This window comes from Vicia villosa, unplaced genomic scaffold (genome assembly GCF_029867415.1).
Source record: "Vicia villosa cultivar HV-30 ecotype Madison, WI unplaced genomic scaffold, Vvil1.0 ctg.000032F_1_1_3, whole genome shotgun sequence".
Classification (NCBI taxonomy): Eukaryota; Viridiplantae; Streptophyta; class Magnoliopsida; order Fabales; family Fabaceae; genus Vicia; species Vicia villosa.
In genome coordinates this window covers 852,279-877,196 of record NW_026704967.1, presented here as the reverse complement: position 1 = coordinate 877,196, position 24,918 = coordinate 852,279, and the positions used below count along the sequence as shown (strand labels likewise).

The following is a 24,918-nucleotide window of genomic DNA, read 5'->3' as shown; positions in this document are numbered from 1 at the left end:
ATATATATATATATATATATATATATATATATATATATATATATATATATATATATATATATATATATTCCCAAAACTAACTTTTAAACCGGAAACATCTTCTAGATCCATACTAACATAAGCAAATAAAATTATATCATCAACAAAAGCCAAATGAGATAATGGGCCAGTTTGTTTTGGCTTTTTTTAAAAATGATTTTTATAGTGTTACCAAATTTTGTGAAAAAAAATTTTACAAAGAAATTTTTTATAAAAGCTTCAAATGAAAATTTTGTTTGAATAGTTATTCTTAAAATGTGATTTTAGGTATTTCATCTATTTATGGCAAAAAAAATTGAATATCAAAATTTCAAAAAATCACTTAATTTTGAAGCTATTTCAAATAGATTTTCATAAAAATCATTTTTGAATTACAACTTTTTGAAAAAATTATGATTTTGACTAAGTTTTGGTCTTCAATTATGTATGTTTATGTTGTAGGATGTCAAATTAAGTGTTTTATTTTAGAAAAAGCGAATATAAATAAACTTGTAATATTTTAAAAAATAATTTTAAAAAATCTATTTTCAAAAATACAAAAAAAAATCTATTTTTTTAAAGCTGAAACAAACTGGCCCAATGCATGACCATTAGAAATCAGAAATCAGTTTAATTTACTCTAATCTACGTATACTTTTTAATGAAAAGTAGTAAGTATATTCGGGGAATATAACAACTACTCAAAACAATAAAGAGTGTACCGTAATTTACTTTAAATAGAAAGCTACCGCCTACCAATATCATCATTTTTAATTTAACTTTTCGACAAAATCTTATCACCTTGTAAATGGATAACGAAACGGAGGGTTTTTCAGTCATCACAAACGCAAAACGACACCATCACAAAACGACAAACCTATGGCAATTTTGTAATAACAAAATCCCAGTAACAGTAACTTGGTGATACATTCCAGGAAATAATGCAAAACTCACATTTTTCTTTTTTGTTTTTTCCGCTTTGTATTTTTCTCTTTTACTTTCATTAATTTAATTAAATTAAAAATAATTTTCGAGATATTAATAAGTGATAGAGAAGAGTTGTTGGTGGTGGATGACGGTGCTCTGAAAATAACCGCTCCTTTCTTTTTTCGTCAACTTCTCGATTCTCGAACCTTCCATTTGGATAAACTCGCCGCACGGACATCGGAGCTCCGATCATCGGAATCGGGATTGATTATTCGTTGTAGATTCGATTGCGTCGCGCATCGTCGTGGTTTTTACGGTGGCGTTTACGGTTATTAGCGATGGAGAAAATGAACGGGACTGAAAACGGAGGGTTTAGCAGCACGGAGATGGAATATATTAGAAGACATCATAATCAGGAGCCAGCGGAGAATCAGTGCGCTTCTGCACTTGTTAAGCATATCAGAGCTCCCGTTCCTCTTGTAATCAATTCTTGATTCTTGTTGATTGATTATTCCTTTTCCGTTTTAGATTTGGTAGTTTTTTTCTGTTTTTTAGGTCTATGAATTGATAGTTGAATTGAATATGATGAATGATGATCTAGTTGTTTGTATCTGGTATTGATGTCATGAATTGAAGAGTTTGGTTATGTTATGGCAATGTGTAATGCGGAATTTAGAAACTGTTTTGATTGAATTGAAGATTCAGCTATGATTGATTCTTTTGGAATTGGTTATTGATTGTGTTTTTTATTTTTTGTGTGTGTCTAGGTATGGTCTTTGGTGAGAAGATTTGATCAACCTGAGAAATATAAACCATTTGTGAGCAGGTGTGTGGTGAGGGGGAACCTTGAGATTGGGAGTTTGAGAGAAGTTGATGTTAAGTCAGGGCTTCCTGCTACAACTAGTACTGAAAGATTGGAGGTTCTTGATGACAATGAGCATATTCTAAGCATCAGGATTATTGGTGGTGATCATAGGCTTAGGGTATGAATTCCTCCTTACAATAATAATTTAACTGCTTTACTCTTTTGTATGAATTTCTCCCTTATGAAACCACTCATGATGAAACTTTATTCACATAATGCATGTACTCTTGTGTGTGATTAAGATGAGCTTATTATATATGAATTTTTGTTGGCATATTTGGGATGTTGATACCATTAGGGAGGTCTATTAGTTCGTTACTTGAGTGTGCACATTTTGTTTCATTCATATATATAGTTGACTGAATGCAATCATGTGTGTTGTTGTAGGCTTAGCAACTAACAAAATATTGAATAGTACAGTTTTCATTACTTTGAATAGTTATTATATTGTTGCAATATTCTGAGTGGTATAAGCTATAGCCAGTAGTATTATACACATCTTTTAATAAATTAGTGGTAGAAGGAATTTTTTCTGCATAGAAATTACTAAGTATATCCTTATGATGGTAAGCCTGGTACTCATTTTCCGATGCATGGGATCTCTACTTTTAAATGTTTTCTATCATAAATTTACCACAAAATCCACACTAACTCGATGGAATAATTAGGATGTCTTATGCAATTATTTCGTAGTTTGAATTGTACCTAAAAAGATTAGTGCATGCTTATTTAGGGAAGATTAGTGCATGTTTGGTAGGTATGAAATTAGGCCTAGATTCAATGTCCTTCAATGAAAGCTCCCTGGGTTGGGTGATCCATGGGGTGGTTTCTTCACTCTGGACTCCTATTTTTTGTGCTCTTTCCTTCCTCTCGAAAAAACTGGTCTGAATCTGATCCATTAAACCAGAAAAAATCTACCTTTGAATCTTTCTTCAGCATTTATTTCTCTGGCTTATTTCTTCTTTTCATTATGCCATCTGTACATTTTGTGCCCTGATTTTGGATGCAGCCAACATCTTTGTCAGCAGACACTCCTCAACAGCCTTGATGACCCCTCTTTTGCCATAGAAATTGTGTGTCTGGTGGTTCTGGGATTCAACTAATCAATGATGCTGCCTGTTCCTTCCATATCTACCCCTACCCTCATGCTACCCAAAAGAGTAATGTTCTGATTCCTTTCTTAGAATTTGAGTCAGAATTAACTAAATCCCAAAGTAGCTAGTTAAAGCCATATAAAGACGATTTTGGTAGTATCTAGTTGGTGTTGGAAACCCCTCCGACACCCAGCACAATGAAAGAGTTGGAGGCGGCAATTAAGGAAGCCTGAGGTAGCCTTAGTGATGGTAGATAGGGCTTTCAACATCCTCTAACCCAGAAGATGCTCTTTGTAAATCATGCTAATCATGCTCTCTGCTTTGAGCGCTGTCTTACCTCAGTCCATCCCCTACCATCAACTGATTAGGCTATTCTTTCATCATATCCATCCTAATTTCTACTCTAACTCTGTTTTTGTTTCCTATTATCTCCATAACCCCAGTTGTGTTTCTAGATTTCCAGTCCTTCAGTTTTCTTGTTCCAAAAAGTTCCCTTTCTTTGTATTGGACTTAAACATAGTGGACCAAAACTGGCAGATCCATGGATCTTATTTTGGCTGGATAGCCTTGATCAGTTTTCAAGAAGTCGCACCATGTTTCCTATCTGATAGCAAGCGAGAGCACATCCTCTCAATCAGGCCTGCCTCATGTGTGGAAGTGCTGCAGATGAATCAGCAGCCAGTAAGTTTCCTCTCCTTCAATGTTGGTGTCTCCATACATTCCTCCTGAAATTTGCATTCTAACCCGGCAAGCTTTTCTGCAACTCTCCAAGAATTTGCTTCTCCGTTCTTTCATAACCCATAAGCAGTTCCTAGATTTACTGTAAGATGCAATATTCATAGCTCAGAGATTGGAGCTCTGATATTAGTTGATGGGTACATGGTTGGAATAGGATGGAGATAGATGAAAAAGAGATCATTATTGAATAACCTCTCTGAATTAGATAATCCATGTTAATAGAGATTGAATATTTCCAAGAATTTCCAATTCCTAGAAAATTGAAAGCCTGGTCTCTTCCTCCCAAAACTAGCTAACTAGCTCAATGCTTCACTTAGGTTCTTCCCCTCTATTCATATGCTAACAAATAATCCTAATATTTTTTCCTATCCTATCATGTACCTGCTAATAATGGTTTAAATTTGATTCTATTTTGAGTCATGTAAAAATTCAGAGAGAGAAAAAAAATCTGGAATGTTCGGATCAAAAGTGTCAGTTCTTCTGTTAGCGTAAAGGTAATGGAGTTCTCAACAAGCTCCTTGGAGTTTGGTTCTTCTAGTTTACATTCTTTAGCATGTTTATTTTTCTGATTTTGTTTGGACACAGCTAAAATTTTAGTCGTCTTGGAAATCAACCAATTGCCAAAGCAATGACACGTTTAACATTCCTTGAATGCTTAGGTCACTAATTAACTGTCTTAATTTGCTAACTCTGAAAAAATGTTCCTTTATCCCAAAAGCTTAACTGCATAAACTACAGGGTTTAATACAAATACAACCAACATTCCTGAGTCAATAATCCCTCTTCACTTTGGGAATATTAACATTTAGGTAAATTTGAAAACATGTAAAGTCAGCATTTAATATTCTTGGAAATATTTTTAAAAGTCAAATGGATTGAGAAAGAAGTGGAAATTAATGTCTAATATACCCTTCATTCTCATGCTATGTGAAAGAATATACCCACCTCTGATGATTGAATGTAAATCAAGTAAACCGCTGAAATATCATTTTCTAGCCTTAATTATGTCTTAGATTATTTTTTTTGTGTTAAGGCTTGCACTATATGTGGAAATGTCATATTTTCTATTTTTATCTCTTGTACACAACAGTTTAACTCTTCCCCCTCCCTTCCATAAATTAACAACAAAAAATTATTGTTTATTTTTCAGAACTACTCGTCTATCATGTCCCTCCACCCAGAAATTATTGATGGAAGACCAGGAACCCTGGTAGTTGAATCTTATGTGGTAGATGTGCCGGAGGGGAATACCAAAGATGAGACCTGCTACTTTATTGAAGCCTTGATCAAGTGCAACCTCAAATCACTTTCAGATGTCTCGGAAGGGCATGCTGTGCAGGACCTCACTGAACCACTTGATCGGATGCAGGAGTTGTTGATAAGTGGCTGAGAACTTGGCTGCCACGGATGAAGTTTCGGGGGCTTCCCTATCTTGGAGGCTTAGGAGACAGACTGGCAAGTGGAAATGGTGCTTGTTTCATATGTTATAGACTTGTAGAATTGCTCATTTGGTCTGCTTTATTAGTTGTCTCTGTTATATATGCTGAATTCTCTCTTTTAGTAGTGTTAAAGAACAGAATATTTTAGACAGGTGTCTGAATCCGGTGCAGTAAAAGGTGAAGAAGGACGGCGTGCTTCAGTGTGGTCTTCATGTCATGTTCTTTCTGTATATAGCTGCTGGTGAAAGTTGGTCTGTAAAATTGTTTCAATTAGTTGCCGTAAAATTCCATCATTTAGCTGAGGATACTTATATAAACAGATCTCAGACTATTTGTTTCGTTGTCTTTTTTTTCTTTTGGTATCTTTGTTTCATTATCTAGGAGCATTATTATAACTATAAATTCAGCAAACATATTTATTGTAGCAATGTGTGAAGAGTGAAAAATCAGAAAATATGAAGAGGTTAAAAGCAAAGAGGAGAAATGGAATGCTTTCTTGTTGGGAAGCATGGGTAGGGTACCTTATTTTAGCCAAAGTAGTTGGTACGGTGTGTACTCGCAAACCCAATTTTTTTTTTGGATGGTACATTTTCATGCTTTTTTAGTGGGTTAAAATTAAGTTTTTTATTCAAAAAAGAAAAAGTGGAAAGTTAATTTTTACTAGGATCTATTTGATGGATTCACAATTTTTGAAGTGGTTGGTCTTTCTCTCAATGAATCTAAACTAGAAGTTGTTCTTTCTAACGATGTTGGAGAGGAAAATATTTGTAACACCCCATACATAACTATGGTGTAAAAGGAATGCAATCATGTTTAAAGCCGAAGCGGTAAGTGTAGCCGACATTGTCGATAAGGTTAAGTTGATTTCTTGGCAGTGGAATATAATGGGCAACAAATCTTTTGCACCTCGTAGTTTTTTCTTTTGGAATCAACATCCTTTGGACTTTTTATGATGTTCGGGGATGTTTTTTCTGTAATTTGGGTGAGTATCCCTTATACTCTTTTTGATTGAAAATCTCATTGCCTATAAAAAAAAAAACTAGTATATTATGCATGAAACGTTAAAATTGATATTGAGTACATACAAAAGTCAAAGATAAAAGAAGATCCATTTTAAATTCAACATGAAATTCTACTAAGAATTATAAAACATGTGTTTTCAATGGGTCTGCACAGCGGAAGATGAGATCTGACAAGGTCTTCGAGCCATTACCACTTCTAAGTCTTCAATCCAATTCTGCTACCAATCCGTCGCTACTAAACTGCATCTGAAAAGATAAAGATAATTGGGGTGAGATTACTAAATCTCAGTGATTCCTCATATCCTATGGGTCCACTCGGTTTTAAATGGTACATGCATCAACAAACTGAATTCACCATTGATATGGGGTTTATCTTCACATTCAGTACAAGTATGGAGCAAACACATGAATCGTCCATCATATGAGTCATCATATCACAAGTACATAAACTGTACAAACAAACATGTATGCAAATTCATACCCATGTACGGGAAATCCATAAGTAGTAACAACCGGTCTACCTAGGTTGCACCACACACCTTCGGTTAGTAACCAAGTGTCTGTCGTCAAAAGACTCGCACAAGACCATAGCTAGATGAAGCGGTCGGATCCTACATGGAATTTCATCTGTGACGAGTTACAGCGGTGACATTTCCTACACAGCGTCACAACCCCGTCATCATCCATACGCAATATGGTTTCCGCAAGTGCGGAGACGTCTAAATGATTGCACGAGCCCATCTGGATAGGAGCCTAGTGATGTAGCCTACGTGGCACCACTAGAGGAGAGTTACTGAGTGATATCGTTTAAGTGGCATCACTACTCCACCATACTAATCACGCCAAGTGTGTTCTCCAAGTGAGACACGCCATAAAGACTCACACAAGCATACTACAATGGTAGCTCAGGCGTGTTCGTCATACCAATAATGCCGATGTGTTCTACAAGTGAGACACGCCCCATAGACTCTCACAAGCACATCGCAATGGTAACATCGCAAACAAGTCCATCAACAATGGCGCCTTACCACCTAGTAGTTTGGCCTACTTCGATTCTAGCATACCTCGCATCGTGCCATACGCAATAGTACAACAACCGAATGTTAAACCCGAACGAACGGAGAAAACAAGTCAATGATCATATACGATATTATATGTATCATCATCGCATACATAACTCTTAGCCATAATCATACTTGTGTTCTCATTATCATACCATACATATGTATATTCTATCTCATAAAGCATTTGTCAAGTACCACTAAGATAGTCATATACGATTGATACAATACATCATTAATGTGTATTCATACGCATACATAATTAGGTAATGACGATCACGGGATTTTATATGGTATTTCACCCTACATACAACATCTGGGTATGCCACAATAGTCTGGGAGGAGTTCGGTTCCGGCTATGAAACGAAACTGCACTCAAGGGAAGTACAAATAAAATTCTGCATAACAGGGCTCGCTTAGCGAGGTCCCAGCGAGCTACCACTGGCGTAAAACAGAAAGTTGCCTAATCGAAATCTCGCTTAGCGAACTTGCGATTTCTGCAGACTGATAACTAAGTTTGCTTAGCGACCTAAGTTCGGTTAGCGAAATAGCGATTTCTGCAGAAAATGCAGAAACCATCATACCTGCTTTGGGGTCCTTCCACCCCTCTCAATCACCTGCATGCAACAATCCAAGACATATCCAACCAAAAAATAACAAAAGCAACTAACAATCAACACAATTAGCATGTTAGTGTCATGGATTTATGATTATTTTTCACAATCCCTAAACCCCAATTATAAAACCCTTGCATACAATTTCTCCAAATCTCTATCTAAGGACTCACCTTGGATTAATAGAGGTTAAGATGATCTCCAAGCAGCAATTGAACTCTTCTCTTTCCCAAAACTCTCCTTCATCACCAAGAAATCCGTAATCCCCTTCTTCTCAATTTCAACAAGAATTTCCCGTCTTCAAACTTGTTTATCTCCATCAATACATAACCTATGAACGTGAATCTTATATGCAAATCGTAGAGAATTTCGTGAACTTTCCGAAAAGTCCAAAATCGTTTCAACCGGAGTTACAAGCAGAGAGATATTACCTTTTTACAATAAGGACACATATTCCTCCATTCCAAATATGTCTTTATGGCTCATGCATAATGTTTAATGTCCAATTTGCCCTTAAACTAAATGGTAATTACCAAGATGCCACTTAGGTGAATTCTAACTAATCCACTTACTCACTTAATACTCTTTAGTGTATAATTATATTTGCTTAAACAATATGGGATGTTACAATATTGATATTTAATCATGATTTCATGAATTATTTACACTTTTAAAGTGTGCTTTTTTTTTTTGTTATTGTCCAGATATTGATTTTTTTGAGCAAATTACTTTTTAATTTTTATATTTTGTTCTTATTTGAAAAATATAATTCTTTTGTTATTTTTATAAATGTAATTTTTAAAAAATTGTATCAACTTATATGTATCTTAGTTTTATTTTTAGGGTTAAATATGTCAGAGGTCCATATAAATATGACAACCTTCAATTTTAGCACTTACAAAAAATTTCTTCAAACAATGGTCCTCCCAATATTTTCCGTCCCTATTTTTGGTCCCTCCCATTAGGTTCCACTAACAGAGACTTACGTGGCACGCCACGTCAGTTAAAGTAAATATTAAAGAAAAAGAGACTGATTGCGGGGGTTTTAAACCCCCTTTAAATAATTTAAAAAATTATAATTTTTCACAAGCAATTAATCAAACAGTTGATAGAGAAATCTAACTTATATGTAAGCTGTAAGAAAGTTGGATCAAATTTCTCATTTCTGCATACGTTACTACCAACATCTTCTTCCATTAGAAAAACCCTAAATTTCATTTTCTAAGTGAAAAGCTCACTGAGAAAAAGAAGACTATTCCTTTTATTCTAATGGGGTGTGGTGCTGGAGAATCTCTATCAAAACTTGCGGACAATGGTAGATATCTTATCTATGCTAGTGTGCCTAGCTTGTCTTGGTAGTGATATGAATGTTTGTGATTTGTTGTGTTAACTCTTTAATCGTAATTGAAAGGAAAATGCCATGTATTTGCGTATCCGGAATCACAGGGAAAGATTGTAGAGATTGCATCTCAACTTGGTAAAAAACCAGGTGTGTTCAATTTTATTGTTTGACGCATCACCCGAATAAAATTTCATCTATGCAATCACTTAGACAACTTTATATCTGAATTTTTCAATTTTTATTGTAGGTTTGGCCTTTGTAGACTGCACTACTAGCTCTGACACTGTTTCAGTGCTAAAACAAGTGGATGATTTGGGTTGTTGTGTTGTTAAGGCAAATAAAAAGCCTCTTACTTCTACAATGGTAAGATCATTCCAAATGTTTCATAATAATTGTTGAAATGGGAGATAGGAAAGGAAATGCATAATTATTGTTAAGTATATAAGTCTTATTTTACTTTACCCCTTTGTAACCTGTGGCACTTGTTGACACATTCTAAGAGGAAAAGAAAACCTAATTTATGGTCATGTTTGTTTTGGTCTTTAAAAAAAAAATATGCAACAACATCATCCCTAAATTTTACAATGTATGGAATTTTATTTTTCTGTTAAGCTATTAACATAATCTGTCATTATGTTATGATATTGTGTTTTTGATGCTTCAGCTTCAAAGTGTTCATATGATCTTTTTTGAAGTGAACTTTTCCAATCTTGAAATAAAATTCCCTAAAAAAATGGGCATGATCTGAATATTTCCTTTTCTGTTCGCATTTGATAGAAAATCAAATACAAGAGTGACTATTAGAGTTTCATTATAATTATATTAGAGTTTTCTCTTAAAAAAAGTTTCATTATAATTATTCTATTAAGTAAAAGATAGGGTTGATTTCTCCTGCTTTACTTTGTTTCTTTGTTCTACTGTTGTGGTTGCCTCATCTAAATAATAACCCTTAAATGGAACAGGAAGATTGTGAAAACCTTATGAAGTATCCCCGTCGAATCCGATATGAGTCAATTGTAAGTGATGTTAAGTCATGCTTCTACTAGATTACTAATGCATCTACATTTATTGCCAAGAGATGAGACTATGAAAAATAGTTGTGTAATTACACATTTTCCAAAAAGAGGAATATAAACTGCAAATTTGTATCTAGAATTGATTCCATTGATTATATTTATGTCTTCACTCTAATTTCAAGTAACCAAATTAGAGGTTGTATAATTTGTGTAAGCAGTTGATAGGAAAATTCAACTTTCTTACAATTTACATTAGGATTCTCTATCAACTATTTGGTCAATTGCTTGTAAAAAAATTATTGTTTTTAAGTCATATAAAGGGGGTTTAAAACCCCTGCAATCTGTCTTTTTTTCTTTAATAATGACTTTAACTGACGTGACGTGCCACATAAGCCTCCGTTAGTGGAATCTAACGGGAGGGACCAAAAATAGGGACGAAAAATATTTTAAAGACCATTGTTTGAAGAAAAATTTTATAAGGACTAAAATTGAAGGTTGTCATATTTATAGGGACTAAAAACTTATTTAACCCTTCTTTTTAATATTGTATTACATGTCTGTCACAAGTATTAGTTATGCACCAAAGGGCGGATTCAGATATTATATACTGATGGGACTAAATATCAAAAAAATTATAATTTAAATTATATTGAAAATAAGAAATAATATTATTTAAAGTATTAGATTTATAAATATAAAAATTAAAAAAAGTTATAAATTAAATTGAAAATAAGAAATAATATTGTTTAAAGTACTAGATTTATAATAAAAATCGTCTACCAAATATGAGGGATTAACAAATATAAAAATATAAAAGCGAGAGAGGAACTTTAGAGGTGATAAAAGTGTTTCAAAAATTAGTATGGATCGGTCGGTCGAATCGGGAATTAGAAGGGTCATTGATTTAATTTGATTGTTGGATCAAATAATCTATTAAACAAGTGAAAGTCGTCCAAAATCGACTAAAACTAGTAAAAAAACCGCCGAATCGAAGATCCGGTGAATTAAATACTTATTTTTTCTCAGACAAAATGACACCGATAAAATAAAATTAAAGTATGATTTTGTTCAAAACTTAGTTGGAACAACTTTTCTTTTTTGGAATTAAATTTATTAGACACTTCACTTATTTTGTTATTAAGTTTATGTTGCAATTAAACATTGATTAAAAGTTATTTTAATTTGTATTTTATACTATTTTGTTGTGTTTGATGATTGTGCTTAGAATTTAAATTTAAATAATAAACTTGTGAACTTATGATATCTTGAAATTTTAAAATATGGTAGATGTCGTTATTTTTTTTAGAGATTGAGTCATTTGTTTCGATCACTTTAATAACTATATAGTTTCAATATAGTGATTTGTGTATTCAATTGATTATCTTATTTATTCAACTGAATTATCCAATTTAATTCGCTTTAGTTATACCGTTTGACTAGTGATCAAGTAATTCGACCTTTAAACTGTCTAGAGACTTGTCTTCATCAATTTGATAATTTGATGATCGATCCAATTTTTAAAACATTAGAAGAGAAAAATGAGAGATTATATATATAAGTAATTTTTTTTTGGTGTGACTATAGCCACAACATACCTTCAAATGGATTCACCCATGCATGTATTCATATCTATGCAATGCAGTTTTCTTGTTATGAAAAAGTCGTAAAAAAATATAAAGACAACTTAATGCGAATAAAGATGATATGCACTAATGCGAATGAAGATGATATGCATTAGTTTTGTAAGATTTTAAGTCTATCCTCTTCTAACTAATAAAAATATTAAGGTATGTGATCAATCGGGACTCAATTACGATGGATTGAGGGTGGTAAGTATGATTTAAGACCGATGATTTATTGTGGATTATGAAGTTAGTAGATTATGGAGTGAAATCCTCTTTTAATTAATAAAAATATTAAGGTATATGATCAATCGGGACTTAATTACGATGGATTGAGAGTGGTAAGTATGATTTAAACCGATGATTTATTGTGAATTATGAAATTAGTAGATTATGGAGTGAAATGAACATTTAATCTAAAGAATAATTTCTTCATTTTAAAATGATTATATGATGTTGAAGTCAATTTAAAATTTATGGATGAATAATTATGTCACAAAACATAATTATACTAGTAAAAACAATTAAAAAGTCTAGCATGAAGGACTTACCAAGAAACAAAGTCTAGCATGAAGGAAAGACAATTATGGGAATTGGCACATTTGTGATGGGCACTTTAGTTATTTCATAATATTATAGGATATCTTAAGATAAATCAAGATTAGTTGGAGTTAAGGAAATATAATTAAGTCACTAAACTATAATTAGGATGTAAGAGTCAATTGACAAATTTGATATAAGATGAAGGGTATAATAGAAATCTCACACTAATTAATGAAGGGCAATTCGATCATTTGATAGGTAAGGTATATAAGGTAAAATTTAGAGAAAAGAAAAATCATATTTCTATCTTCTTCTTCCTTCATACTGGAATGGAGAGAAAATAAGTGGTGAGAGTGTCTTGCAAGTCCTTTGTATTTGCCTACTTTGTATTTGCCTACAATCTTCATCCTCATCTGCATCATCATCAATTTGAGGAAATAGTTAATTATCCATGGAAAAGTATTAGAGTCTTCTTCCTCCCTTGCATGGTGGAGAATGGAGATGACAAGAGTCAAGAGTACACTTCAAATGGAACAGAAGATTCAAGTTGGAGAAGATTGTAGCATATGAAAACAAACTTAATGTTGAGGTGAATTTTTTTTAAGTCTTGATCTTATTTTGGATTAGATAGAATTGAATTGCATGCATGAGATAAAATTAACTTAAAAGTTAGGATTTTAAGTTTAGAAAGATGGATGATGCATGGTGAATCCTATGTTTGTTAGCTTTATTATGTGATGAGAAGTTGTTGAGATTTATGGGTGTTAATTGCCTATGAATATGTATATGATTGATCCATGAAGATTAGAGAGTAATTGGACATGTTTAGTGAGGACTTGGAGATGAGAACATGTTTTTTTTTTTTTTTAGTTTTTGGAAGTTTGATTCATGGCCATTTCGGAATCATATTGTCAAAAAACACACTCAGATTTTGATCTAAATCATGAGATTGTTTGATACTAATCACAAGCCTAGAATTTCTGAAAAAGCTTATTTTAATCTCTAAAGCACTAGTTTAAGGTGGGTAATGATCCCTAAATCTAATTTAGTGATCTTATGCTTAATTATAACTCAAAATTGACTTGGAAACAATGATGAAGTTGGACTAAGAATTTCTAAGAATCGAGATGCATTTGTGTTTAGAATTAAGACTAGTCATAATTAGTATGGGTAAATTCATAAGGCCTAATACGAAATATTACATTGAAAAATACTTCATGATTTCTACATTGTAACATGATGAATGAATGATGAAGCTACTTACATTTTCTTGTGTAGTAAGTATGCATATAAATAGATTAAGTTTTTTATTAACGGGTTAATACTACTTTACCTCCCTGCTATATAGGCGAGATTCGGTTTACCCCCCTCTAAAAAAAAATTTATTGGACAAACCTTGCAAAATAAAGATTCCATCAAATTTGACCCTGATCAATTTTTTTGGCCAAGATTCTTAGAATCTTGCCTACATGGCATTTTTGGTAGTGCTGACTGTACAACACATAAGCAATGTGGCACAGTCAGCACTGCCACGTGGAATTTAATTTTTTTTATTTTTTATTGATTTTTTTTATTTATTTTTTTAATTTTTTTTAAAAAATATTTTTTTATTGATTTTTTTAATTGTTTTTGTTGATTTTTTAAAAAAAAAATTATTATTTTTTTTAAAAAAAAATTTAATATTTTTAAATTTTAATATTTTTTTTAATTATTATTTAAAATTTATTTTTATTATATATAAATTCGCAGGTATTTTCAAATCGGTAGGTAAATCCGCAGGTATTGTCAAATCCGTAGGTAAATCCGCAGGTATTGTCAAATTCGCAGGTAAATCCGCATGTATTTTTAAAGGTAAATCCGTAGGTAATTTTAAATTCGTAGGTAAATCCGCAAGTAAACCCGTATGTAAATCCGCGGGTATTGTCAAATCCGTAGGTAAATCCGCAGGTACTTTTAAATCCGTAGGTAAATTCGCAGCTATTGTCAAATTCGTAGTTAAATCCGCAGGTAAATTCGCAGGTATTGTCAAATTCGCAGGTATTTTTAAAGGTAAATCCCCAGGTATTGTCAAATTTGTAGGTAAATTCGCAGGTAAATCCGCAGGTATTGTCAAATTCGCAGGTATTTTTAAAGGTAAATCCCAAGGTATTGTCAAATTTGTAGGTAAATCCGCAGGTATTGTCAAATCCGTAGGTGAATCCGCAGGTATTTTTAAATCCATAGGTAAATCCGCGGGTATTGTCAAATTTGTATGTAAATCCGCAGGTACTATCAAATATTTTTTTAAAAAAATAATAAAAAAAAATCAACAAAAAAATCTTAAATTTTTTTTTAAAAAAGATAATAAAAAAAATCAACAAAAAAAATTAAAAAAAATCAATAAAAAAATTTAAAAAAAAAATTAAAAAAAATTAAATTTCACGTGGCAGTGCTGACTGTGCCACATTGCTTATGTGCTGTACAGTCAGCACTACCAAAAATGCCATGTAGGCAAGATTCTAAGAATCTTGGTCAAAAAAATTGATCAGGGTCAAATTTGATGGAATCTTTATTTTGCAAGGTTTGTCCAATAAGTTTTTTTTTAGAGGGGGGTAAACCGAATCTCGCCTATATGGCAGGGGGTAAAGTAGTATTAACCCTTTATTAATTAATTACATATATGTATTTATGTTCATACTATTAAAATGTTATTTAGCGTTAAGTGAGAATAATACGATCCATTGTCTCTAAGTGAGTATTCTGTTTATATGACTATGAAAATGTAATTCATAGTAAGTGAAGTATCACTTATAGAGCTAATTTATCTCCAACCTCATTAAAATAGAATATGTGTAAAATTTATCACGGTGATTGTTAGAAATTCGGTATGATAATTCTGGATATCTTCGAAGAATCGTGTTCGTTCACTTTCCGAACAAAGTATTTCGACCCTATTCTTATCTGGGTTCACGAAATCTTTGAGGGAATAATTCTCGAAGAACAATTTGTTTCTGACAATAGAGAACAGATCAGAATGTAGAGATGAGGTATAATTTCGTGTACCAAAATCGAGGCCAAATGACTCCTTATATAGGAGACTAATAATAAAAAACGAACAGACACACCTTTTCGGAAAAAAATGGTCATGTCTGTTGGGAAAGGGTACAACTATTCAAACGAATTTTTCGAACGGGGCGTTGCCCCGCACCCCGCCAGGGGCTCTGCCCCTTGGACCACGACGGGACGCTGCCCCGCACCCCGCCAGGGGCTATGCCCCTTGGAACCCCGTTTCTATTATTCGTATTCAGTTACACGATTGGCTCGACGAGCGTGCAGTCCGCACTACCCTAACTCGTTTCAAACTTAACGCATATTTGCATTGGCCTATAGTAAATCACATTACTACCAAAATACATTGATGATACTAAAATCACCAACAATGATCACATTGTTATGAATTCAAACCAAGCTTGTTAATATATCTTTAATTATTCTAATTATTAGGCTCTCTCATATTCACTTGTTAGAGTCTAAATTCTCATATTATTCTTATGTTTGGGAATCTAAACACTTACGTTATGTTTGAGTTCATTAAATGAGTTGGAATGAAATGAAATAAGTTTGTGTGTAATTGTTAGAATTAAATAGAAAAAAATAATGGAATGGAGCAAGATGTGACGGAACACATTCATTTCCATTCCATCATTTTCCTTCATTTTGTACCCTTCAATTTTGACGAAATGAAAAAATTATTCTATTCCATCATAAAATATCAAAATAATGGAATAACATATTTATTCCCCTCCACTCCGTTCCACTCCATTCTACTTCATTTCATTATGCTTCGTTATTTTTGTTTTACAATATCCAAACAAAACCTTAGACTCATATTATTTCCAAACACAGATTCAGACACAATCATAACTGTATTCAAGAACTCGGATAATATATTCTTAGAATGTCAATAAGTATAAATTTTTGGGGAACAAAGACTTCAATAAGAATTAAATGAGTCGAGTTTGAGTTTCTTAGTAGAAAACCCGTTGAGAAATTATTTCTCATCACATATTGTTTATTATTTTTATCCAAGAATAGGATTTCAGGATTTGCAACAACCGAATATTCGAAGATAAAAGATTAGATAGTTATTATTTGTTAATCATGTACCTATACTTTTTTATTTCATTTCTATTATTTATTTTTATTTTTCCTCTAAGGCGGTCTTAGTGATCAAATTTCAAAGGACCATCTCTGAATATTGTTATCTTTGACATTGTATACTAACTTTTAGATACTTATGATATGGTGTTACAATTTGTTATTAATGGTTGTGAATATACTTCGAAAAAGAGGTCATGGATGCTATACTCAAACAACACCTTTTGATCCATAATGTTAATTTAATAATCTTAGGCTTAACCATCCCTCAAAATTGACTTAGAAACTGAGGTAAAGTGATATTAAGAATGTTAAGAATCAAGATGCATGTATATTTAGAACTAAGACTAGACATAACTAGCAAATGTAAATTCATAAGGCATAATAGAAAACATTACATTTAAATGAACTTCGTGGATTATATATTGTATTTGTAACGTGATGAATGAATGGTGACGCTTGTTATGTTTTCTTGTGTAGCAAGTATGTTTATAAATATATTAATTGTTTAATTAATTATTTATGTTATGTAGTATATACATACATATACTTGCTAGAAGTATAATACATGACAAACTCTGGTGATTAAAGGTTGTTGGAGGTTTTTAAGGTTTGTTTTAAAGTAGAACTAACTTGTGCAGAGAGGTGAAAAACTTTGTATGTGGTATTTTGTGTAATGAATGGGATGTATTCTCAACCTTAGGGTTGAGGTATGTATCGAAGTCCCTTGGCTCGGATCTCAGGCTCCTAGGAAGTAACCACCACTTATAGGAGTATGGGAGTGGGCAATCATCTCCCATATTATTCAGAAGAATGTGATCTTCCTTTTTCACTCACTCTCATGTACTACTATGGACTGGGACACGTTACTTCATAGAACGTGCATGTAATATAAGAAACAGGCAAAAAAAAAGAAATATGTGCTCGTTCCATAAATGGGCAGTTAGGAGGCGGGTGTAAGTGACGTGTTATGTCGCCTTCCCCTTGGTGGACCTCATTCTAGTCATATATTAATAAAGAAAATAAAAAATTTGGGCGTAATTATCATAAAGCTTGTGGTTTTGAACCATTCTAAAGTTGTTGGTTATCTGTAGCAAGGTGTTTCCTCCTTCTCATTGTCTCAACTTTCAGATCCTCCTATGTAGGTATTGACTCTTTCTCAAATATTGTCTAACTTTATAATGGCTAGTAATGGTTCCTTTCATTTTTTTCTTTGATATTTGATTCTTTATGTACCTTCCTTTCTTTAGTCATTATCGGTTTTTTACTTTTAGAGTCAGTCATTCCCTTATTGAGTCTGAGGGACGACAAACATCATAATCAACAATCCATCAAATCTACTTTTAAGGTAGCCACATCGTCCTCATCAATGTAATACTTTAACTTCCAATTAACCTACGAAGAGATGGCTCATAAGGTGGTCATTGTCGGGTGTTCGATAATACAGTTGTATACATATTTACAATCGACTACTAGAAATTGGGTCTTTGCTATTTTTTCCTTTCTCTAGGCGTTCAATGGATCTATGAGTCATTTTTAAATTTTCCAAGATGTTGACGTTCACGGAGTCGTGCAAGCTCCCATGGTCCACCAAAACCCTTTGTATGTCGAAGTTGGCCATACGAATTGTTCTGTATCGACCAAAGGTCCAAATGGGCAAGGCCAAACCAAATCAAATCCACTTCACATGATCCAAGGTATAAAAGTTATCCCAGGAGAAATGCAATGTACACTTTCTGATCTCCACTTTCACTACAATCATCTTGATTATTAAACAGACTTGGAGTGCTAACCTTGCAAGTCCACCCCTATGTCACCATAATAGAGATCAACACAGTTATTTCATGATTCTCAGTTCATCAATTGCATCCAATTCTGGTTCCAAAACATAATAGTGGCTCCGTATGTGAGAACCGACTTCTAATTCCTACTTTTTCTATAACTTCATGTCCGCTCTTCATTTCACTACTTCATAACCTTCTTAGGTCATCAAATCAAGAGCATTCATAATCGAACATGGAGATTTGTTGTGTTCAATCCGATCAAGCATCCTTTCAATCTCAATCCTTGAACTTCTATATCTCTGATTCCCTTGAAAATTCCACAAAGTATGACCAATAAATGATCCTAGATCCAAATTCAGATTTGTATCATAATTGTTGGAAAATAGAGGTAATTATGCGTGATATCCTATCAAAGGTTCTTGGTCAACCTTCTAATGGCGCGTGATATCTATCATTGACTAAATGTTTTCCATAACGACATCTGACGTAGATCTATAATGAATGCGCCTTTTTCATGAGGTGAGAGACCTCTGGGCATTAAATGAAGATTCTATCACACCAGAATCACTAGATCGCGGCAGAATAAACTGAACCTTAAGTACAAAATTATCAGCGATCAAAGAAATTATCATTACGAATCATATTGTACACTATTATGGTGTAGAGTACTATATATTTTGGTTTATCTATCGTACCTCATTGTCATCACTAATATCCATAATGCTCGTGTACTCGATGGCGATCCATCGACATAAACACATATTCCTCCTAACATGTTGATATTGAGCCAAAAGTGGAAATCCAAGTGCACGGAGATGTTGAAAGATGGGGGAGTTCCAAATATTGGAGATATGGACCCACCGATGGTCACAGTAGTTTCCAGCGTTGCCATAAGTCCTTACAAGGTGCCTCATAGGAAATAGACGTCGAACACAAATTTTCAATTCGAGGATATTGAGATATTAGATCTTCGTTGACAAAAGTTGGATGTCATGATGGCAAAAGTACTTTAATCTTCAGATCACTCCAACGGAACGGTGAAGATCACACCCCACAGGAGAAATACGAGAAGTAAAAGATATATTCGATTGATACTTTCATTTAACTTCCTGCTCGGGCTTGTCGATCCATAAGGATTCGGTCAGGTAAAGGGAAGAAATCGAGCTCAATCCATAAAAGTTAGGGAGAGAATTTACAAAAATATCCTTCAATAAATCTCCTCTTCGTTAGATTATATGTTCGACAAGAGTAGAATATGAAAGGTAGGCACATCGCCGGTCAAGCTTCAAAAGTCCAAGAAGAACATCGACCCCGAAGCGAAGAGGAAGCCATGATACGCCATCCCCTCGTCCAGAAGAGGTAGTACGGGGTTACTCCTAAAGACAATTCTGTGGCATCCAAATATACGCGATCGTCAACAGACGACGTCCTAAAATTGCCAAGGTGCTTGCTAATCAAGAATTCTAGGATAGATCTCGATGGATCCTCATCTCGATAAGTAGATAAAGAGAAGGCTATTTTTGCCGACGCCATAGCTAACCAAAGAATATAGAATAAAAAGGATAATATTGTATCCTCATAACTCATTCTATTAGTTAGATACTCTTTAAAACAATTGCGTAGCTTCTATGATTGATATACTAATTGTTAAGTGTCGCAACCATAAAAAATATTTTGTATTCCATATAGGAGGGCGTGAGTCAGTGTTTTAAGACATACTTCGCTTTTAAGGAGCACTTTTCTCAATGTAGCTAGCGCACCTTCTCTTAAGAACTAGTCATTCCAAGAGTGTAGGCGGTGGAGCCCGAAGGCGTCCATCCCAAGCCAGAGCCAACCCTGGGGTCAGGGACGTGAACCTTACCTTTGGTTGGGGATGGTTCCTAGTGACATGGGCAATGCATAATAACTATTCTCTATTTTGACTAGTAACAAGGAAACTTTGATTGAGACTACATAGTTCAAAGCAAAACAAAGCCATAAAGGTTCTCACACCCAAAGCAGACAACACCTTGCAACCCGTAAGTCAGACTCACAACCCACTAGTGAACATCGACAACACCCCTTAGGAAAACAAAATCTAAATTTCCTGTGAGGAAAATAAGCTTCATATTGCAAGGATGATAAGTGAGCCCTGACTCTGCAGTAACTTGCAACCAACCAGAAATGCACCATTTGAGAGATATGGTACAAAAGATTATAGGTCCTTTTCAAAAGTTAACCGAAAGCAGTTTTTTGTCAAAGGCCATATCATCAAGATAAAATCTCCAAATGAAAAATATGTTCCAAAGTGGCTTATAGAGGACATCTTGAGGTTTCCATAAAGTCTTAGAACTCCTCCATATCTTAAAAATTGAGGGAGATATGCCTTGTCAAAGTTGGTCAATTTTGGATGAAAAATGTGAAGCAAATAAGGGTTAAACTTGGATTTTTTCCAAATGGGCCTATCCTTTTATGATCCAAACTTGGTTATGAAGTTACTAAGAAGCTCCAAACTCAATCCCATGACTATTTGATTTTTATTACAATTTTAGTAAATTTTTATTCCTTTTAAACATAATTTAAATCAAAATAAATGAAGGAAATATGCAAGATTTGTTTTAGTTTTGATTTCTAATCAAATTCAATCACTTAAATGCCATCCAAATTCGTGCTAAACCAGATTGGCAAGATTGGATTAGAATTGAGCATATTTTAGAAAGTTTATAAATCAAATTTCTAAAAAAAAATTGCAATCTTGATTCAAGGAGGATTTGATTCTTTTTATTAATCTAATTCAATCATATATAAACCTACAACAATTCCATACCAGAGGTGGACGAAAAAATAGGATTTGCAGCAAGAGAAATCATGAACGGAGCCCTCTCAAATTGAAAAAAAATCAAAAACTGTTCTTGGAGACACAGTCCGATTCAGGCCAAACCACACATCTAAATCAATCCTTTGGAGTTTTATGAATGTAACCCAATCGTTCCCAAGCATTGCAGCATTCAGAATTTCATTCAACAAGCTCCGGTCGGTATCAATTTTTTCCGAATTCGTTTATGATCATACGCTCATCATAAATGATATGTGGATATATATTCTGGATCGTAATGATGTTTAGAAACTCTCTGTGCCATTTAATTTGAGTTTGATTGCAGGTTTTACGATTCACCATGGCTAGGTTTTCATGTTCATAATTTGGGGCCATTAGGTTAGGGGAAGAATTAGCCAAAATTAACGGTACTATTGGATTCGTGGGGTCATCTATATTAAGTCTGGGTTATTCTTTTGTGTTTATCAGTAATAGTTTGCAGGTTTGATGGTTGAAGGTTTGTGGCCACGCAACAAAACCATTGCTAAAGGTTTGTTCTTTTCCAGAAACGCACGGGAGGAAGACGAAAGCTCTGGGCGCCTTTTTGTTTTTTTTTCAAATTTTGTTTCTTTTAATTTGTGTTAAATTAATTGATAGCGATTACATAAACAGCGGAATAAAAGTGGCGTAGTGGAGAAGGAGAGAGGCCTAAGGTATTGGTATGCAAGGGCAGGGGTCGCAATGGTTAATAATCCAATTATTTAATTGATATAATTCAAATACATTTATTTTGCTAAATGGTTTTAACCAAATCTATTGGTTACGATGATTAGCATATTCAATTCGTTATCGTGTAATAATCAAACCTATTGATTATGAGGGATAACGATAAATTAATAGTTATTTAAAATACACTCATTTGCTATTCGTGATAATCGAATTTATCGATCAGAATGGTTAGCAATCCTTCATTCAATCCTTTAACTATGGTGATCAAACCTATTGATCATCGCAACTAGCGGTAACATATTAAACTAGGGTTGTACGCCCAATCTTAAAACACTCATCTCTTCAATACTGCGAATAAGGCAACTCAAAATGCCTTGCAAACCACAAAATTCAAAACTACGATAAGGTAACTCAAAATACCTTCAAACAACTTCATATCAAAATCTAAGGCGTACAACCCTCCCCCCGAACTACGTAGGCTCTGATCCTCCCTAAGGAGGTACGTAGGCACTTGGCAACAAGGAGAGTCCCCTTCCTCAAAATTCTAATCAGGTTTAAATCTTGTCATTTACCCTATTAACTTTCTGTCACCTTTCTTTATGTTTAGCCACAAACCTTTACTTTAAGATGCAAACCTTAGGAAAGGGTTGAGGGTGCCTAACACCTTCCTTCGACCTGATTATAATAATCTTACCCTGAATCTTTATACTTCGTAGGGTTTCCTATTCGCCCTGGTAGAATAGGTGGCGACTCTAAATTTTAATTTTTTAGGGCAGGTTGCTACACATAGTGCACCTAAGCGAGGGGGGGGGGGTGGATTATGTATGTTGAATTTTTCTTGTCTTTAGAGACGATGTTCACTTTTATCTTGGTTAATGGATAGATGATGAAAGCGGTAAAGTGCGTAAAATAAAGAACACCAAAGATTTATACTAGTTCCTCTCACAATTCGAGAGTACGTCTAGTCCCCTTACCACATGTAAGAGGTTTTATTATTGTTAGATCTTCCTAAACAAGACTCTAACCAAGTTATCAAGAAAAATCCTCTTGAAACTTGTTATACAAGAAAAGAAAAAAATCCTCTATTTCTTGCAACATTATCTCCAACAATTCTGGATGATAAGTAAACACACCTAATATCAAACAATACTTGCTACTTAGAAATTTGTAATACAACAATAATTTATATAAAAAAGAAAGTTTATATAATGGACAAGACTTAATCAAATGACCAAAGTCTTCTTCTCTTTCAAATATATGAAATATCAATATCATAAACTCTCTAAGTGCTCAATGATGCTTTTAGAATGATATGATAACTTTCTCAAAAAACATCTAAGTATGGAAGTTTGTAACGAAAAGTATGTAAAGAGTTTTGTAGAATTTTGTTTGAAAGAAGTGTTATGAAAACTAATGTATTTTGCCTTGAATACATCCTAAGAAACCTCTGTGAATTAATGCAAAAGTTTGAGACATTTTCTTGTAAGTTTGCAATAGTTTAAAATGACAATGGTTAATGAAAAAAAATATAATTTTGAATTATGTATAAGACTTCTTAAGTCAGTTTAAACGGTCACCTGATTTAATAAGTTTATAATGTTTTTTCAAATTTCAAATTTAAAATACTGTTTCAGACTGATGCAAATTGTGGCGGTATTTAGGTGCTCTTACGACGGTTTAAAATGCCATAATTTACCAAAAACAAAATGTTTGAAAAATTGTTTAAGTATTTGAATCAACCTTATGCAACATCTATTGATTTATCCAAATCAATAGATTATATTTGAAAGTGATTTAACATGGTTCAAACATGAAAAATAAATTTTCTAATGCATGATAAAAAATATTTTGAGCACTAAGAAATATATATGATATGAAATTCATATACCTAATATGATGAACAAAATCTTGTGAACCAAGTCATGTGTTCATAGATCCTTTTTCTCCTTCTTTGATAAGGTAGTGTTGAGTTTCTCTTCATCAAAACATGTTGGAAATTTGTCCTCACAGAGGCAGCCGTAGTGGAATCAGTGACTGGAATACGAGCGATAGTTGTAGAAGGAGTAGTGGTTGTAAGAGGGGGCATCATAGCCTATCCAGTAGGACCGGTCTTAATACCTTGAGGATTGGCAAGGTCATAAATCATCTTCCATTTGTCCATGTTATTTGCAAGAGGTAATCACACGTTTTTTTAAAAAAATTATAGGACTCTGTTCTCACTAAAAATCTCTTTTCTCTCCGCATGACCGACCGCACTCATGAGGGCACAAGTATCAATTTGCTTCTTCCTTAACTCGGAAGAAGTCACTTCACCGGGGACAAACCCTTCTTCATAACCAAGTCCTTGACGCTGTAAATAGGATTATTATATACAACCAAAAAATACAGTTTTTTATTATCCATTTATTTATTATTTGATTTATAGATTATTCATTTATGAAATAACCTATCGGTCATATATCTGCATTATCGTTTTCCCGAGCCTCAATATCCTTAAATTTTTCACATACATTTGATATTTAAATTCATTAGAAATTTATGTTGAAATTAAATTATTATTTGCTATTTAAATTCCCAAAGCAGCTATGAAAATTGTCTTAATTAATACATAAAATTTACAATTGACGAAATTAACAACTATGACAACTATTTTCATTTGTACAATAATAAAATTTGCACATACATCGTATTTGATATTGAAATTCACAAAGAAACTATGACAACAATTTTGATTAATACAACCATAAAACTTACAATTACAAGAATTTGATGTAATGATTCGCCATTGAGGATTTATAGTAAAAGGATGAACCCTGCTATGAAATTCGTAAAACAGGTGCTGCAACTATTCTAATTAATTGAAACGAAAGTCTTGCAATTGTCGGAATTAGAGACCATAATTCGTTATTAAGAATTTCTGACAAAAACTTAAACCCTAACATTTGCATTAAAGAGTAACAAAAAAATCCCGACCTCAAAATTCGACTAATATAAAAGACATATCGTGATATCAATTATTCAATAAATTTTTAATCATGTACACAAATCGATGAGTAATGAGTTAAGAACAATATTAACAAATCATCAAACAAAGAAAAATAACTAAATTAACAAAAGAAAAAGATAAAACACAAAGTAGTAATTTAGCCCAACAAAAAAATGTGATCTATGTA

General features: G+C 33.3%; 1 protein-coding gene across 1 annotated transcript; it reads left to right on the top strand.

Moving 5' to 3' along the window:
- Window positions 1-1,038: 1,038 nt before the first annotated feature.
- LOC131622583 (abscisic acid receptor PYL8-like) lies at window positions 1,039-5,505 on the top strand. Its single transcript, XM_058893624.1, has 3 exons — window positions 1,039-1,424; window positions 1,713-1,928; window positions 4,793-5,505. The coding sequence occupies exons 1-3, from the start codon at window positions 1,284-1,286 to the stop codon at window positions 5,030-5,032; spliced, it is 597 nt and encodes a 198-aa protein (XP_058749607.1). The 5' UTR covers window positions 1,039-1,283; the 3' UTR covers window positions 5,033-5,505.
- The last annotated feature ends 19,413 nt before the right edge of the window (window positions 5,506-24,918 follow it).

Coding starts and splice junctions, on each gene's coding strand:
- LOC131622583 (XM_058893624.1), top strand. CDS start 1,284: ATGGAGAAAATGAACGGGACTGAAAACGGAGGGTTTAGCAGCACGGAG. Junction 1,425..1,712: donor TCAGAGCTCCCGTTCCTCTT/GTAATCAATTCT, acceptor GTGTGTGTCTAG/GTATGGTCTTTGGTGAGAAG. Junction 1,929..4,792: donor GTGGTGATCATAGGCTTAGG/GTATGAATTCCT, acceptor TTTATTTTTCAG/AACTACTCGTCTATCATGTC.